General features: G+C 43.0%; 3 protein-coding genes across 4 annotated transcripts in view; 1 reads left to right on the top strand and 2 right to left on the bottom strand.

Moving 5' to 3' along the window:
• The window catches only part of KIF4A (kinesin family member 4A), a 128,250-nt gene extending 120,779 nt beyond the window's left edge, over nucleotides 1-7,471 (bottom strand). Inside the window, exons 1-4 of the mRNA XM_019019439.4 lie at nucleotides 7,295-7,471; nucleotides 6,867-7,007; nucleotides 6,640-6,754; nucleotides 255-445 (exon numbers count right to left, since the gene is read on the bottom strand). Of these exons, the coding sequence (XP_018874984.1) occupies nucleotides 255-445; nucleotides 6,640-6,754; nucleotides 6,867-6,986 (426 nt within the window). The 5' untranslated portion in view covers nucleotides 6,987-7,007; nucleotides 7,295-7,471. The remainder of the gene's footprint in view (nucleotides 1-254; nucleotides 446-6,639; nucleotides 6,755-6,866; nucleotides 7,008-7,294) is intronic.
• Nucleotides 7,423-10,847, top strand: PDZD11 (PDZ domain containing 11). 2 transcript variants are annotated; one of them, XM_019019438.3, is made up of 8 exons: nucleotides 7,491-7,585; nucleotides 7,852-7,923; nucleotides 8,091-8,190; nucleotides 8,932-9,015; nucleotides 9,272-9,328; nucleotides 9,615-9,713; nucleotides 10,109-10,169; nucleotides 10,326-10,847. In XM_019019438.3, exons 3-8 carry the CDS (start codon nucleotides 8,104-8,106, stop codon nucleotides 10,358-10,360), a joined length of 423 nt encoding a protein of 140 aa, XP_018874983.1. In that variant the 5' UTR covers nucleotides 7,491-7,585; nucleotides 7,852-7,923; nucleotides 8,091-8,103; the 3' UTR covers nucleotides 10,361-10,847. The 2 variants fall into 2 exon arrangements, with proteins under 2 accessions (XP_004064380.1, XP_018874983.1); XM_004064332.4 differs by lacking the exon at nucleotides 7,852-7,923 and having other exon boundaries at nucleotides 7,423-7,585.
• Nucleotides 10,848-12,439: 1,592 nt separating this feature from the next.
• On the bottom strand, nucleotides 12,440-15,216 carry RAB41 (RAB41, member RAS oncogene family). Its single transcript, XM_031005959.3, has 8 exons — nucleotides 15,093-15,216; nucleotides 14,843-14,901; nucleotides 14,579-14,632; nucleotides 14,063-14,168; nucleotides 13,812-13,923; nucleotides 13,393-13,486; nucleotides 13,110-13,173; nucleotides 12,440-12,851 (listed from the first exon to the last, which is right to left on the bottom strand). Exons 1-8 carry the CDS (start codon nucleotides 15,214-15,216, stop codon nucleotides 12,796-12,798), a joined length of 669 nt encoding a protein of 222 aa, XP_030861819.1. The 3' UTR covers nucleotides 12,440-12,795.
• Between the last annotated feature and the right edge of the window lie 141 nt (nucleotides 15,217-15,357).

The raw sequence follows: 15,357 nt of genomic DNA, 5'->3' as shown, positions 1-15,357 counted from the left end.
TGGAATTAAAGAATTCCTATCATCCTTTTATATGGCAATGTCAATTCCTCCAACAATCAAATTAAACAGACTATTCTAACACCAAGGACAGAACTGGGTGGGAGCCGGATCCAACTGAGTCAGTAAGTTTTCTCTATCAGTTAATTAAAATGCAACTTACTAATTTGAGTCATGTCAGGAAAAACCTGATTTGGATTTATTTTTCGACCCAAAGACAATTTCGAATTCAGAATAATTAAACATAAATTGCTTACCTCTAAGTAAGACACTTTCAGAGTAAATTCAAAGTCACTCTTTTTATCAATTTCTTTGAAGAGCAGTTGTATTACCCTAGGAATAACCCCAACTGTTGGTTCATTCTCTTGCTCTGCAGTATATGCACCTCCCATCGAATAGGTTTTTCCAGAGCCAGTCTGCCCATAGGCCAGGACCGTTGCATTATATCCTGACAAAATAGACGTCACATGCATAGTAGCGTTTAAACATTTTCATCTAATCAATATACTCCATTTCCTTCAGCAATTATTTGTAATAAAACTGAGATTGCTCTCTTAATACAGTCTCTTAAGAATGGCAGACACAAAGAAAAGTTCTGTGGGTACCATGACCTTGCACTACTCAAAATAAGCAAAAACCAAACAAAAACAAAACAAAACCCAACCCTAAAATGTGTCCCCCTAGTGATAGCCCTTAGAAGCTAAGAAATCAAACACTTAAAAGACATGACTGACTAAATGAAGGTGGCCAAGCCACTGTCAAAAGCCATTGGAGCTTGAAAATTCTGTCTTCCTACCTTAAGCAATTTTAAATTACAGAAATTAAATTAAAGAAAAAGAAAAGATTCTGGCATGTATTTTCTTGATTAACAGTATTTATCTGAAAAGGAAACAACATTGCTTTTTACAGTCAATGAAAGCATCTACTTCATATCTGAACTCTCAGAATGCATTTGGACCATATTATCAGGCTGCTTACAGAAATATCATCATTTAAGCATAATTCAATGTGATATATGCCTTTGCTTTTATTGAGAATTGATAAAGAATCATCCATTAATGAGCCAGGTTCCGTGACTCATGCCTGTAATCCCAGCACTTTGGGAAGCCGAGGCAGGCAGATTGCTTTAGCTCAGGAGTTTAACATTAGACTGGGCAACATGGTGAAACCCCGTCTCTACTAAAAATACAAAAATTAGCAGGGCATGGTGGCAGGTGCCTATAATCCCAGCTACTTTGGAGGCTGAGGCAGGAGAATCACCTGAGCCTGGGAGGCAGAGGTTACAGTGAGCCTTGATCAAGCCACTGCACTCCAGCCTAGGTGACAGAGCAGACCCTGTCTCAAAAAAAAAAAAAAAAAAAAAAATCATTTATTCAAAGATGTTCACAATATAGCTAACTGAAAAAAGCAGCTTAAAAATAATTGTTAAATATGAGTGTATGGATAGGAAAAGATCAAAAGTATATAAATTATTAATTATTTTGATGTTTATCTCTGAGAAATAGGATGGTAAATTTTTTTTTTTTTTTTTGAGATGGAGTCTTGCTCTGCCACCCAGGCTGGAGTGCAGTGGCGCGATCTCGGCTAACTACAACCTCCACCTCCCGGGTTCAAGCGATTCTCCTGCCTCAGTCTCCCGAGTAGCTGGGATTACAGACGCGTGCCACCACGCCCAGCTAATTTTTTGAATTTTTAGTAGAGACGGGATTTCACCGTGTTAGCGAGAATGGTCTTGATCTCCTGACCTTGTGATCCGCCCATCTTGGCCTCCCAAAGTGCTGGTATTACAGGCGTGAGCCACCACACCAAGCCATAGGATGGTAAATTTTTTGTGTTTTCTTTTCCCCCGTTTGTATTTTTTAAATTATTAAATAGAAGGCACTATTGAACAGAGGCTGTGTTTTTCGTTATCACTTACGTTATCAGTACTGTTTGCAGAAAGACCCATAAAATATGTTTCTGTTTGAGTTTATTGGCCAGGCGCGGTGGCTCACGCCCGCAATTGAGCACTTTGGGAGGCCGAGGCGGGCAGATCGCTTGAGGTCAGAGTTTGAAACCACCCTGGCCAACATGGCAAAACCCTATCTGTACTAAAAACACAAAAATTAGCTGGGTGTGATGGTGGGCGCCTGTGGTCCCAGCTACTCGGGAGGCTGAGGCAGGAGAATTGCTTGAACCCAGGAGGCGGAGGTTACAGTGAACCGAGATCGCGCCACTGCACTTCAGCCTGGGCCACCGAGGGAGATTCGGTTTCAAAAAAAAGTATATTTCTGTTTGGGCTTAGTTCTGGTAAAAATGTTTATTTTGTAGATTAGTTTTTATATTTTCTCTTGTCAGATAATCCAGATTACTAGTTACTCAGCACTCCCCCTCCCCAGTTTTTTGAGACAAGGTCTCACTCTGTCACCCAGGCTGCAGCACAGTGTGTGCTATCACGGCTTCGCCTCCCAGGCCCAAGCGATCCTCCCACCTGAGCCTCCAGGGTAGCTAGGACTACAGGCACGCGCCACTATGCCCAGCTAATTTTTTTGTATTTTTTGGTAGAGACGAGTTTTGCCATATTGGCCAGGCTGGTTTCGAACTCCTGACCTCAAATGATCTGCCCACCTCAGCCTCCCAAAGTGCTGAGATTACAGGCTTGAGCGACCATGCCCAGCAGGCATTTTCGTTTTATCCCGTAAATTCAAAGTTTGGATTGAAGCTAGAGGAAGATAAACAACTGTAGCAAGATTTTATAAAGAAACAATTAGACAATAGACAGGTTATTCTTACTTTAACTTCAATTGTTACAGTCGTGTGCCATATAATAGCATTTCAATCATGTGGAATGTATACACGATGGTGAAAAATTCCTGTTGCTTATTGACTTAGCCATTATAATATTGCAGTGCAACATGTTACATGTTTGTGTTGATGCTGGGGTAAAGAAACCTACTTCACTGCTAGTCATATAAAAGTACAGCACATCCAACTATGTACAGTATGTAACGCTTCATAATAATAAATGATTGTTACTAGTTTATGTGTTTAGTATACTATACCATACTTTTTATCATTTTTAAGAGTATACTCCTTCTACTTATGATAAATAAAGTTAACTGTAAAACAGCCTCAGGCAGGTCCTTCAGGAGGTATTCCAGAAGAAAGTATTGTTGTCATAGGAGATAACAGCTCTATGGATGTTATTGTCCCTGAAGACTTTCCAGTAGGACAAGACGTGGAGGTGGAAGACAGTGATATTGAAGATCCTGGCCCTGGGTGGGCCTAGGCTAATGTGTATGTTTGTGTCTTAGTTTTTAACAAAAAGTTTAAAAAGTAAAAAAATATATTTTTTTAAAAAGAAAAAAGCTTACAGAATAAAGATGCAGAGTGAAAATGTTTATTCCGCTGTGCAATGTATTTGTGTTTTAAGCTAAGTATTATTACAAAAAAGTCAAAAAGATTTAAAAAATTAAAGTTGATAAAGTAAAAAACGTATAATAAGCGAAGGTTAATTTATGATTGAAGAAAGACACAATGTTTAATAAATTTAGTGTAAGCTAAGTATCCAGTGTTTATAAAGTCTACAGTAGTATACAATAATGTTTTAGGCCCTTACATTCACTCACCACTCATCACTGACTCACTCAGAGCAACTTCCAGTCCTGCAAGCTCCATTCACAGTAATTGCCCTATACGGGTGTATCAGTTTTTACCTTTCATATTGTATTTTTACCTCACCTTTTCTATACTTAGATCACAAATATTTTCCATGATGTTACAACCACCTACAGTATTCAGTACAGTAACATGCTTTGCAGGTTTGTAGCCTAGGAGCAGTAGGCTCAGGTGTATAGGAGGCTATACTATCTAGGTTTGTATACATGCACTCTACGATGTTCATACAATGACAAAACCGCCTAATAATGCACTTCTCAGAAGGTATCCCTGTCGTTAACTGATGCATAATTAGAACTTGCTACTTAATTGTACAGTAGTAGCTTCTAAAACTATAAGCATGGCACCTAAAAGGAACTACAAATGCAAATTTACTTCAAGGTGAAAAAAATAATGACCTTAGGGAAGTCTGTTCCTTATTAGTGTGGCAGACATGTTGTCAAGGAACACAAAGCAAGCTTTCTCTGTTAAATGATCATCATATTTATGTCAAAGCTGTTATCTGCTATTTACCAAGATAATTTTGCAGTCTGAAGGAAAAAACCCTTTAAACTTTGAAACAACGTTTTAATCTAAATGAAAACTTTGAAGTTTTGAAAAAACTTGTTGGTCTAAATGAAGGATCATAAGAAGATGCTAAATTGAGATTTTCACTGTAATAGATCGCTGGTATCAGCTGGCATGACTATGGGGCAAGAGAATAACATTCCATAATTTTCTGCAATACCACAGATATGTGCAGATAGCAATAACTTGGGAAATGAGGTTTTAGTAGTTTTTACAAAATACTTAGGGCTCTGTGGTACCAGGAGTTCAGAGTACAAGAGGGTGCTGTTGAGCTGACTATAAAAAATATTGGCTTTGTTTTTGCAACCAAGGGTAATGTTAAGCAAACACATGTATATTGGAATCACTTCCTACTTTATGTTGCCTTTAAAGAACATAATTTAATTCTATCAGTTTCCCAAGTTAAGAATATAAAAGTAGAACTGTGGTGCTCTTACTAAGCTGTGGAGGTATAGCCTGAGGAATCTGACCACATAGTGAAGGGTCTGAAAAGCATATTGTTTCAGGAATGGCTAAAGGAAAGGCGGGGATAATTGAAGAGAATTAGGTAGAAACACTTAACGGTTTTCCAAATACTGTATGTAAAAAGGAAAAAGATTATAGTGGAGAAGCCCAGCAGATTAACACCTTAATCAAATGATCAAAATGAACATCAGTAGTAATAGAATAAATCAAAATCATGTGCTGCCCAATAGGCTTCAGTGAGAAGAAAACAGCACCACTTCTGTGATATTCCTGCTAAAAGATACACAACCTGAATCTAATCATAAGTAAACGCCAGACAAAACAATATTGAGAAAAGGTTTACAAAATAACTGGCCTGTAATCTTCAAAGTGTCAAACTCATAAAAGTCAAAAGAAGACTAAAGAACTGTTTTAGAATGGAGACTAAAGAGACAGCAAAACTAAATAAAACGTGATTTTGAACTAGATCTTTTTGCCATAAAATATTTACTGGGACAATTGGTGAAACTTGAATGGGGTTTCAGGAATAGACGGTAATAATGTAGCAGTGTAAATTTTATTGTTTTGATGGTTGTATTGTGGTAACTTAGAAGAAAGTCCTTTTTTGTAGGAAATATACACTAAAGTATGGGGGGTTATCAGGCCAATGATTCATCTCAAATGGTTCAGGGAAAAAATGTTTTTTATGCTGTTCTTGCAACATTCTATACGTTTGAAATTATTGCATTAATATCTTAAAATTTTGAAAGAAAAATTTCAGTGTTCCTTGAGCCATATCATTAAACAAAAAAACGTGAAAAAATATGTGAATAGCTGTTGCCTAGAAGAAGGCTTCTAAAGGAATGAACTAACATCACTGGGTAGAAATTACCAGGAAGCAAATTTCATCTCATTATAAAGATCTTTATAACATAATTAGACTTGTCCAAAACCCAAATCTCAACTGGACTACCTGTGAGTCAGTGAGTTCCCTGTCAAAAAAATTTTAGACACTGGCAGTTCACCTAACAGATATTGTTAGAACGCATTTTTCTTTGGATGAAAAACAAACTAGATGATATACAAATGTCTCTTTCAACTTTAAGGCACTAGCATGCCATGATTCTACTTCTTTTAAATGAACCTCTGTTTTGAATCTTGAATAACCACTGTATTAGAATAATAATTAGACATCTCTCAGGCACTGCTCCCTTCTTTAGAACCCTGCTATGGTCCTCAACAGCATTAAAGACTTAGCTTCCCCAATAAAGATTATTAACTGGTGATAGTATTCAGAGGCTTTAGGCACTCCCCTTCTCCACCTAAAAGAAGTATACTCATTATTCAAGACCCATCTCAAAGTTTTCCCACTCTGTGAAATTCACCCCAAATTCCCCAAGCAGAGTTAGAACTATCCTTTTGTTTTTCATACCACTTTGTATGAGAGCAGAGCTACTACTTCCATAGGACTGACTCTGTTGTATATTTTTAACTTGAAAAATTTTTCTTCTAAAAGATAGGTACAAAAAATTTAAAATTTCTTATATATTCAAAATTATTTATGTAGTCATCTATCTCCATTCCTATCCCCTGGACTTTGAACTCCTTCAGGGCCTCGAAGCTATATTATTTATCACCTGAATCCCTCAACAAGCTTTGCAGTGCCTGAGCCTCAAGTAGGTTGGCACACTTATCACCATCAGCAACCACCACAGAGTTTATAATCTAATGAAGTTCCAGGATAAACAAACATATACAAGTCAAAGATGAACAGAACCACATAAAGCAAATACAGAATAAAACTAGCTTCAAGGGTACAGAGACGTTGACAAATGTTATTAGGCTAAGGGCTTCTTGAAGGCAGGAATCATGATTCATCGATTCCTGTATTTGCAGTGCCCAAGCACAGTGCTTGGCACATAGTATATGCTCAAGGAATATATATGTTATGTTCGAGGAATCAAATCGCCTCACCTTTAAATACACCTTTTATGAGTGGCGCTACTGCTGTATTGAAGACTTCTTCCTGTTCAGTAGAGGGATCAAATACAAAATCGTAGGTGAAGGATTTATCTGTACCAACCACCACCTAGAGAAGGCACCGGACAAGGCGTAAGGTTAAAAATGAAAGGCAAGACCACACCCCTCGTTACCATTTGGCCCCAGCTGTTCAGACACAGGCTCTGGACTCTGCTACGCACCTGAGGCTCTCCGGGCACGAAGGAAAGGCACATCTGGCAGCCCTCGCTAATCTCTTTGGGGACCAGAGGGCGACAACGCAGCGCCACTCTTACAGGAATTCCCTTCACCTCTTCCTTCATGATCCTATCTCAGCACCGTCTCTGCGAGGGGGAAAAAGAAGGCTCGCTGATGAATGTTAGCAGGTCAGCAGGGGTGGGAGGGCGTCCTCCCCGGTTCCGACTCTCCTCAGCGGGAACACTGACTTGGGAGATTCACGCTCCATGACTTGGCCAGGGCTGGACCGCCCGTCAGCCCTGCACTCTAAAGAGAGTGCACGGGCTTCTGAAAGGCAAAGAAAAAACTCCAACGGGGACGGCGACAAAGAACCAAAGCCCTAGGGTACTGGGTAAAAACAGGTTCTGAGCTAAGGTGTGCCCCCGTAACTCACCAAACTAAATGTCCCTTCCCCGTTCTCCCTGGGCCTCCCGCCGCCCTGTCCCAGCCGGAGCTTTAACCGCCAAGTTTCAAATCCGTCCCGGAGACGCCAACCAATTGCAGTGCGGACTGCCCGAGGACGGAGCGCGCACGTCGGCGCGCGCAGGCCGGCGCGGTGGGAAGGGGAGGGTCAGCTCGTTGCACCCTGGCCCGGCCTCTTTTCGACCCTGCGGAGCATCCGCTTCCGGTTCCCAGACTGAATTGTCGGTGAGCGGAGTCTGAGGTCGCTGTGGACTGCCCACTGGTGAGGTGGTGCGGCGTTTATGCGGCTGAGAGTGCGGGTCTCAGGCAGAATGTGGGGCGGGGACGTGGGAGGTGGCTGGTCAGGTGAAGGAAGGGTCGATCTAAGGACCCTACCATTACTAATCACATCTAGGAAATGTGGGGCGGTGCCTTGCCCCGAGTCCCTGCGGATAGTTAACACTCCCTTGGGCTTCGAAAGTAGATCTTTTTAGACTCGACCCTGATTTCCTCTTCTCCAGGTTTAAGACGGTAACATCTGTTTTGCAGGATTGTGAAAAATGAGGTCCTCTTTCTAGAGTACCTGACAGGTTGCTTGGCATCCAGAAGATGTTTAGCTAAGTTAAGAGTTTTCTTCTGTCTTCCTTCTCTCCTCCAACCTTAACATCTAGATATGGGCTGGGCCTGTAGACTGACTGCCTTGGAATGGGTTGGAGCTGCTTTCTGAAACTTGCTGGGCTGCTCTCCCTTTTGAACCACTTTTTGTCTGTTCTGATTCACTCTTCCAGGGCCTTGCCCGAGATGGACAGCCGGATTCCTTATGATGACTACCCGGTGGTTTTCTTGCCTGCCTATGAGAATCCTCCAGCATGGATTCCTCCTCATGAGGTGGGAACCATCTGTATTCCTGAGTAGGAGATTTTTTTCCCCGTGGGCATGAGATGATGCATGAAAGGTAGGATAGCAGGGTTAGAAGGCGAAACGGAGAGTGAATCTTAGCACTTGTAGCCAGAGGACCCAGAAGCTGGATTCTGAGCAACAGGACCCATTGGGAACTTCTTTATGGAAGCCTCCTGCTAGGGTCTGTTCACACCGGTTAATTCTGGAAATTTGGAGCCTTCATTTCCATACTGTTAAGAGGTTCAGCGCGGTGGCTCATGCCTGTAATCCCAGCACTTTGGGAGGCCGAAACAGGCGGATCACCTGAGGTTGGGAGTTCGAGACCAGCCTGACCAACATGGAGAAACCCCGTCTCTACTAAAAATACAAAATTAGCCGGGCGTGGTGGCACATGCCTGTAATCCCAGCTACTAGGGAGGCTGAGGCGGGAGAATTGCTTGAACCTGGGAGGCAGAGGTTGCGGTGAGCCGAGATTGAGCCATTGCACTCCAGCCTGGGCAACAAGAGCAAAACTCCATCTCAAAAAAAAAAAAAAAAGGTGAAGAAATGGGGAGCTACTGGGCTGCCCCAGTGCTATCCATCTACTCATTTAGTCAGTGTTATCTGTTCTACTTAAATTAAGTCTATGACCTTTCCTTTTCCTGACTTCAGGGTAATTCATTAGTGTTCCAGATGAAGGTAGGTGTGAAGTAAGACTGGTAAAATTTCTGGGGTTGCTGTGTCTTGCAGAGGGTACACCACCCGGACTACAACAATGAGTTGACCCAGTTTCTGCCCCGAACCATCACACTGAAGAAGCCTCCTGGAGCTCAGGTGAACTTACGAAACCTTATTTCAGGCTAGATTCGTCCATACCACAAATTGGCAGTGTTGGGGGGATGGATTGGAAAGCAGGTGCAGATGTGAGGAAACTTTCCTTCTTGTGGACAGAAAAGCTGAGATAACACTTCTGCAACTTCTGACTTTCCTCTCAGGGACACACAAGCTGAGCTATTGTACGATGATGCTACTAGTTGTTCTTGTGTTTGTGGTCTCCATTGAGCCCCCATTCTGTGCTCTTGTCTTACAGTTGGGATTTAACATCCGAGGAGGAAAGGCCTCCCAGCTAGGCATCTTCATCTCCAAGGTATTTATGCCCAGTAGGCAATATGGATTGTTACTTCCCTTTGTTAAATTAACAGATTGCAGAACCCTAATGTCCCAAGGGCTGAGAGGATGACTCTGGATTCATAGAAGGGGTATAATGGAGACACCCCCTTTCCCACTTAAAACTTTTCATTTGGCAGGCCATCTGTCTGCATACATTGTCACAGAAAAACAATAGCACCATACATTTGAATAGCACCGAATTTCACTGACAGTCTTCTGAAACTATCGCATCCCAATCACATGTATTCTCTCTTTACCAACAGGTGATTCCTGACTCTGATGCACATAGAGCAGGACTGCAGGAAGGGGACCAAGTTCTAGCTGTGAATGATGTGGATTTCCAAGATATTGAGCACAGCAAGGTGAGCACAGTACTTGGGCTGTGGTGCTGCAAGAAGCCATCTCAAATAGGACAGATTGGACAGGAGTAGCCTAATCTGTAACTTAATAAGAAAGCATATTGCTGGGCACTGTGGTACACGCCTGTAATCCCAGCTACTTAGGAGGCTGAGGCGGGAGGATCACTTGAGCCCAGGAATTTAAGACCAGCCCAGGCAACGCAGCAAGACCCTGTCTCAAAACAAACAAACAAACAAACAAAAAGAGAGAGAGAAAGTAAGCACCTCTCCTGGGAAAGTACAGGAGGGAAGCAGCTATTAGTGACACACAGGTTGGAGTGGCAAATCCCTTTCCCCCTGTTATGATTCTGTCTTGGGTCATATCTCTTCATTTGTACAAGCTGCTGTGTTCCTTCCAGGCTGTTGAGATCCTGAAGACAGCTCGTGAAATCAGCATGCGTGTGCGCTTCTTTCCCTACAGTAAGTGCCACTTTCTTTTTTCACTTTCCTGACAGGGCCCTAAGTAAGAACTCTTTAAATACTGATGACTAGAGGCCCTACAAGTTGGGGATAGGGAATCAGGAGCTCAAGCGTGAAGATAACCTGCTCTGTTCCTCCTTTTCTTCTTTCCTTCAGATTATCATCGCCAAAAAGAGAGGACTGTGCACTAGAAAGTTGCAGCCCACAGCCCTTCATGTGGACTCTGTCATGACATGCTAACTAGACTTCAGGGGAGCCACTTCTATTTTCAGCCCCTCCCTGGAATAGTGAGTTGGGAGGATGGGGAGACAGCTAACCAACTGCATTACCCAAACCATATTGCACTTTTAGTTCCCTAGTTTTCTAGGTGAGCTTCATTCCCTGAAAGGAGGATGATGATATCTAGGCATAACCTAGCCTGTGAGGAACCTAGTTAGGAAAGACAACTGACATTTATTGAATATCATGCACTAGTCCCTTACATATGTCATATTTTAATTATAGAACTCAGTAGCAAAAAGAATCTTGGGGATTTTCCATCTGACTTCCCTGGCCATCTTATCCCATCCTTGCACTACCAGAGGATTCATACACTTTTGAGACTCCAGTGAGACGCTGTTTTCACCCCTTCCTCCTCCTAGCCTCTCTCCCAAAAAGTAAAATACAATGCTGAAGAAATATTCGTGTGACTTTTGAATGTTACCGATTGGATGTAAAATGCTATCGAGGGAAGAAAAAGCTCTTCCAAAGAGAGGAGCCACTGGAACGAACAGAGCAATACTATACCTTCCTCGCAACTACCTATGATGTCTGACCAGAATATTAGCGAGGCCAAGGAACTTTAACCACAGTATAACTAAGGAATGGCATAGAGTGAGGGGCACTGAAAGAAACTGCCCGTTCCCCTAGGAGCTTTGAACATTTCTCTGCAGGGGACAGTAGTAATATAATTCTCTCTTCTCCTTTCCCACATTCTTTGATCTTGAACATAAACTAAGGAAGGGGCTTAGATGCATTTCTTTTCTGAGGCAGCAGTAAGAAATTGGTTCACAGTTTCCAACTTGTAAGTTGAGTAGTGCTAACTGCTGACTTCTCCCTTTTCTTCACCCCAGCCCCAAATAACATTCTGCCATGTTCCTAGATCTTTAGTTACCAATCCACCATTACAAGATTCCTAGTCATGCCTATGCCATCGCCACTGGCATGTTTAAAATACCCATTTGGAATTGAAAGTTTTCTAGTGTGAGGCTGGGCGCGGTGGCTCATGCCTGTAATCTCACCACTTTGGGAGGCCAAGGCAGATGGATAGCTTGAGGCCAGGAGTTCGAGAGCAGCCTGGCCAACAAGGTGCAACCCCATCTCTACTAAAAATACAAAAATGAGACAGGCGTGGTGGGACACTACCTGTAGTCCCAGCTACTCGGGAGGCTGAGGCAGGAGGATCATTTGAACCCTGGAGGTGGAGGTTGCAGTAAGCCAAGATGGCGCCGCTGCACTCCAGGCTGGGTGACAGAGTGAGACTGTCTCAAAGAAAAAAAAAAGTTTTCTAGTGTGGTGTGGGGTGATGTACCCCTATGATGAAGTCCCAAAATTTGCCTTGAAAGAATCCTGGGGAGCTTAAATATATATTTATAGGCCCTTCTACTGGACAATGATTCTGTTAGTCTGAGGTGGAATCTGGAAATCTGGATTTTTAAAGAAGCAAAGGAAATAAGTAAATAAGTCTTCAAATGTAGGAAACATTGTTCTAAATAGTAGTACTATACTGTATGAGGAAGGTCTGGTTCTTCCTATATATCCCACCCTAGCTCTACTGACATACCTCTTCTAGAGCCTCACTGCTATTGTTAGGTGGCAACATCCCTTGAGAGCAGAGCTGGAGGTAGAATTAATGTAGCTGTCCCTATGCTTCCTGGGAAATCCTGTTCTATCCTCCTATTTGCTGACCCCATGCCCCGCATTGGCCACGAAAGAAAGAAAATAGTAGCTTGGTTACTTCCATAAAGGCATGTTGGGTGACTTGGCTGAATGTTGAGGTCCAAGACTCTTCCTGTGGTTAACAGGTCTTAAAACATTGTATCTAAGAAGTATGAAAAACATGGTAAAAAGTCCCAGCCAGGTGCCATGGGCCTAAGAGGCAAAAACCCTCCTGCCTTAAATTGGTTCTTGTTTGAAATACTTGGATTGGTTCTATGTTAGGGCACCAACATGAGATAATTGCATTGTGGAAATATAGGTATAGTGTGGAGAAGGCACAAGCAATAACAGCCTTAGGTTAAAGAACCATTTATTGAGGGTGTAGGTAAACAACAACAAACAGTGGAGAATGAATTGTATTGGCCTTTGAAGTATGTCAGCTGCTGTAGAACTGTATTCTCTACAGATGTCTTTTAGCTGTCGGAGAAGGTAAGGTAGAATTCCCAGGTGCTGCAAGAAGCTTCCACCCAGTAGCTGTGAGATGCAGTCAGGAAAAAATGATAGCACTTTCAGGGGTTCTGTTTTTACCCCAAGCCTAGGAATTGGAAGAGAGTAAGTGGCCATGTGTCATAAAACGAGGTGGGGAGAACTGGTATGGCAAGCCCAAATGTAAGAAATCCATCAAATGAGGCAGAGAAAGCCTAAGCTGTCAACAATAGCTTCTGTTGCCTGACTCCTCGAAGGATTCCAGTTCGATTTCAACCGCTGAAGTGTGTGTCAAGGAAGCTAATACAGTGAGGTGACTGGAGTCAAATCTTAACACCCAAGGTCAGCTTCTAGGAGATGTAGAAGAGGAATTCTGATTTTACAATCCCTCTCACCTAAAGGCAAACGAAGGAACTACTTTGGGCTAAAGTTAGTCCCATTTTCCCCTTAAGTACCACTCAGGCATCAACTCAGCAAGGAAACTTACCTTCTCTACTTGTATACTCCCTACCCCAGCAAAGCTAGGAAAAAGGATACTCCCCTCTTTTGGTGGAGGTGAAGTCCTTGTGGAAAGAAGGGCAGAAGCCACACGCCGGAACAGCTGTGTGTGTGTGTGAATGGGGACCAAAAAAAAAAGGGGGAAAAAAAAAGTTCAGGTTCAGAGGCTAGGATAATTCAGGGCCTTTGAGATACATGATGGGGAGATGAACCTTGACCCCCATCCCACAAAAGATAAGCCAAGCTTATCCAAAAGAGTAAACAGTAGTAGTAGCTACAGACAGAGCACAATTAAAGTATCATAGAAAGAAACAAGTATTGCCTTTTTCACGTTGTAACCGGTTTTGGCACTGGTCTCAATAAACATCACATTGAGGTTTCTGGATTTTTCTTCACCCTCTTCTGCAGTGACTTGTCTGGATGAATCAGAAATGATGAAAAGGGCCAGAGTTATTGGATATGGATAGATTCTTCTGAGGTGTAATGATGCTTACCTAGGGCCAGGAACCCTAGAAGCCTTAAACCCATGACCCTTCTGACTACAGGGTGGGGACTCTCTCCTATACCCCCAACGTATCCTTGTGCCCTGATGGGACGCCCCCCTGTCCTTCCCATCCTGCAGTGCTGGTAGGGGGCAGAGGGGACTAAGGTAACTCCTCCCCAAGTAAATAGAGGACAGTTGACCCTCCCCATAGAGACTGAATTTTAGGTATGCCAGAAGAAGTTGTAGTTATACTTTACCTTTTGTTATCCAAATCAATCTTATTACCCAACAACATGATGACAACATCGTCACCTCTTTCTGCTCGCACGTGTTCTACCCACTTATCTGTCTCCTTAAAAGAATTGATGTCTGCAAGAGAATATGTTCCAGAGCGTTGAAACATTTAGGAGAGATTTGGAGAGAACACTTCCTCTCTGCTAATTTTATCAATCTCCCTATCAATCCCTTTATAATCCCCTTTTCAAATAAAACATTGTATAACACCCACTTGTAATGTCATAGACAACCACTGCAATAGTTGAATCACGAATGTAGCTAGGAATTAGGCTGTGAAAGCGCTCCTGGCCAGCTGTGTCCCATAGCTGCAGCTGAACCTGCATAAAAATGTTTAGGAAGAAGATGGGGGAAAGGTAGACAAGAAACTAGCCTTTTTAAAAAGCTCAAACCTAATAAAGGCAGAATACAAAAGGTCAGGTAGACTGGATCCCTGAGAAGTGGCTGCTATAGCCTCAGACCAAATGGCCTATAGTCCTAGGACAGGTCCAACCAATTTCAATATACTGTTTTGATTCAGGAAGACCCTACAGCACAGCAGATTTAAGGATTCAAGGTCTCTTGGACTTTATGTTACAGTTGGAGATTAGATGAAGGCAGACAGAACAAGAAACATCATAGGGCTTGGTAATTTGAAGAGGCTTCAGGTTTTTTTGATGATGCTACCCAACTGTGATGAATAGGCCTAAGGGGTTGAAGTGTAGGGTTAGTGGTATGAGTTAACACTCACTATTTGGTCCTCCAAGTACATGGTCTTAGACAAGAAGTCAATTCCAACAGTTGCCTGCAAAAGAAAATCAGATACACTCCAGCATTCCCTCTATTCCCAATATGAGGCAGTCTTAGAACCCAAAGTGGAGAATGACCCTTCAAGAAGTTGTCCTGGCTCCACTTCCCAATGCTTACAATACATAACTTTGAGGAGGAGAATCTCCAGGTGAGTCCGCCAAGAAGAGCGGCAAAAATGTACCATATGACTCGGTGGTGGGCTTACCTGGCAGGCGCAGCCGAAGCTGTTGTACATGAAGCGGCTGATGATGGATGTCTTCCCTACTGTGAGGGAGATAAGCAGGCCAATCGTCGCCCTCAGTGCCCTTTCTCCCCTCAAAGTTTCTATGAGCCCTCCCTTCTCCTCCCACTCCAATCTTTCCCAATGAGGAGGAACTCGGTTCCCCAGAGAATGCCCCACCCCATTTCATACCAATTACACCTCCATGTCCCCAAAGCCCAACCCAGACCCACACCGCTCTGCTCTCCCAGGAATAAGAGTTTAGATTTGCACAGAGACTGGTATTCCGTTCTTTCGGCAGCCTCCAGACCAAAGCCTCTGGCCTCCATCCAGGCCTCGTCGTGACCAAAGGCAGACATCGCTTCAGGTAGGTTGCAGCCAAAATGGCTTCCAACGCTCAGCCTGAGCCGCGGGACTTCACGCCATGCTCTACTGAGGTCGGCTGACGGCCATTGGCTTCACACCCAGGCCTGGGCATGGCCACGCCCCCTCGGCCCCCT

The sequence above is a fragment of the Gorilla gorilla genome, chromosome X (genome assembly GCF_029281585.2).
Source record: "Gorilla gorilla gorilla isolate KB3781 chromosome X, NHGRI_mGorGor1-v2.1_pri, whole genome shotgun sequence".
NCBI classification, from domain to species: Eukaryota; Metazoa; Chordata; class Mammalia; order Primates; family Hominidae; genus Gorilla; species Gorilla gorilla.
The sequence above is the reverse complement of the archived record's forward strand: the minus strand, read 5'-3'. Positions and strand labels throughout refer to the sequence as shown.

What these genes read in the sequence shown, in the direction of transcription:
- RAB41 (XM_031005959.3), bottom strand. Translation starts at nt 15,216, where the DNA reads ATGTCTGCCTTTGGTCACGACGAGGCCTGGATGGAGGCCAGAGGCTTT. An exon ending in ATTCCTGGGAGAGCAGAGCG is followed by an intron (nt 14,902 to 15,092) that starts GTGTGGGTCTGG and finishes TCTCCCTCACAG; the next exon opens with TAGGGAAGACATCCATCATC. An exon ending in GGTTGTCTATGACATTACAA is followed by an intron (nt 13,924 to 14,062) that starts GTGGGTGTTATA and finishes ATTCTCTTGCAG; the next exon opens with ACATCAATTCTTTTAAGGAG.
- PDZD11 (XM_004064332.4), top strand. Translation starts at nt 8,104, where the DNA reads ATGGACAGCCGGATTCCTTATGATGACTACCCGGTGGTTTTCTTGCCT. An exon ending in CATGGATTCCTCCTCATGAG is followed by an intron (nt 8,191 to 8,931) that starts GTGGGAACCATC and finishes TGTGTCTTGCAG; the next exon opens with AGGGTACACCACCCGGACTA. An exon ending in AAGATATTGAGCACAGCAAG is followed by an intron (nt 9,714 to 10,108) that starts GTGAGCACAGTA and finishes TGTTCCTTCCAG; the next exon opens with GCTGTTGAGATCCTGAAGAC.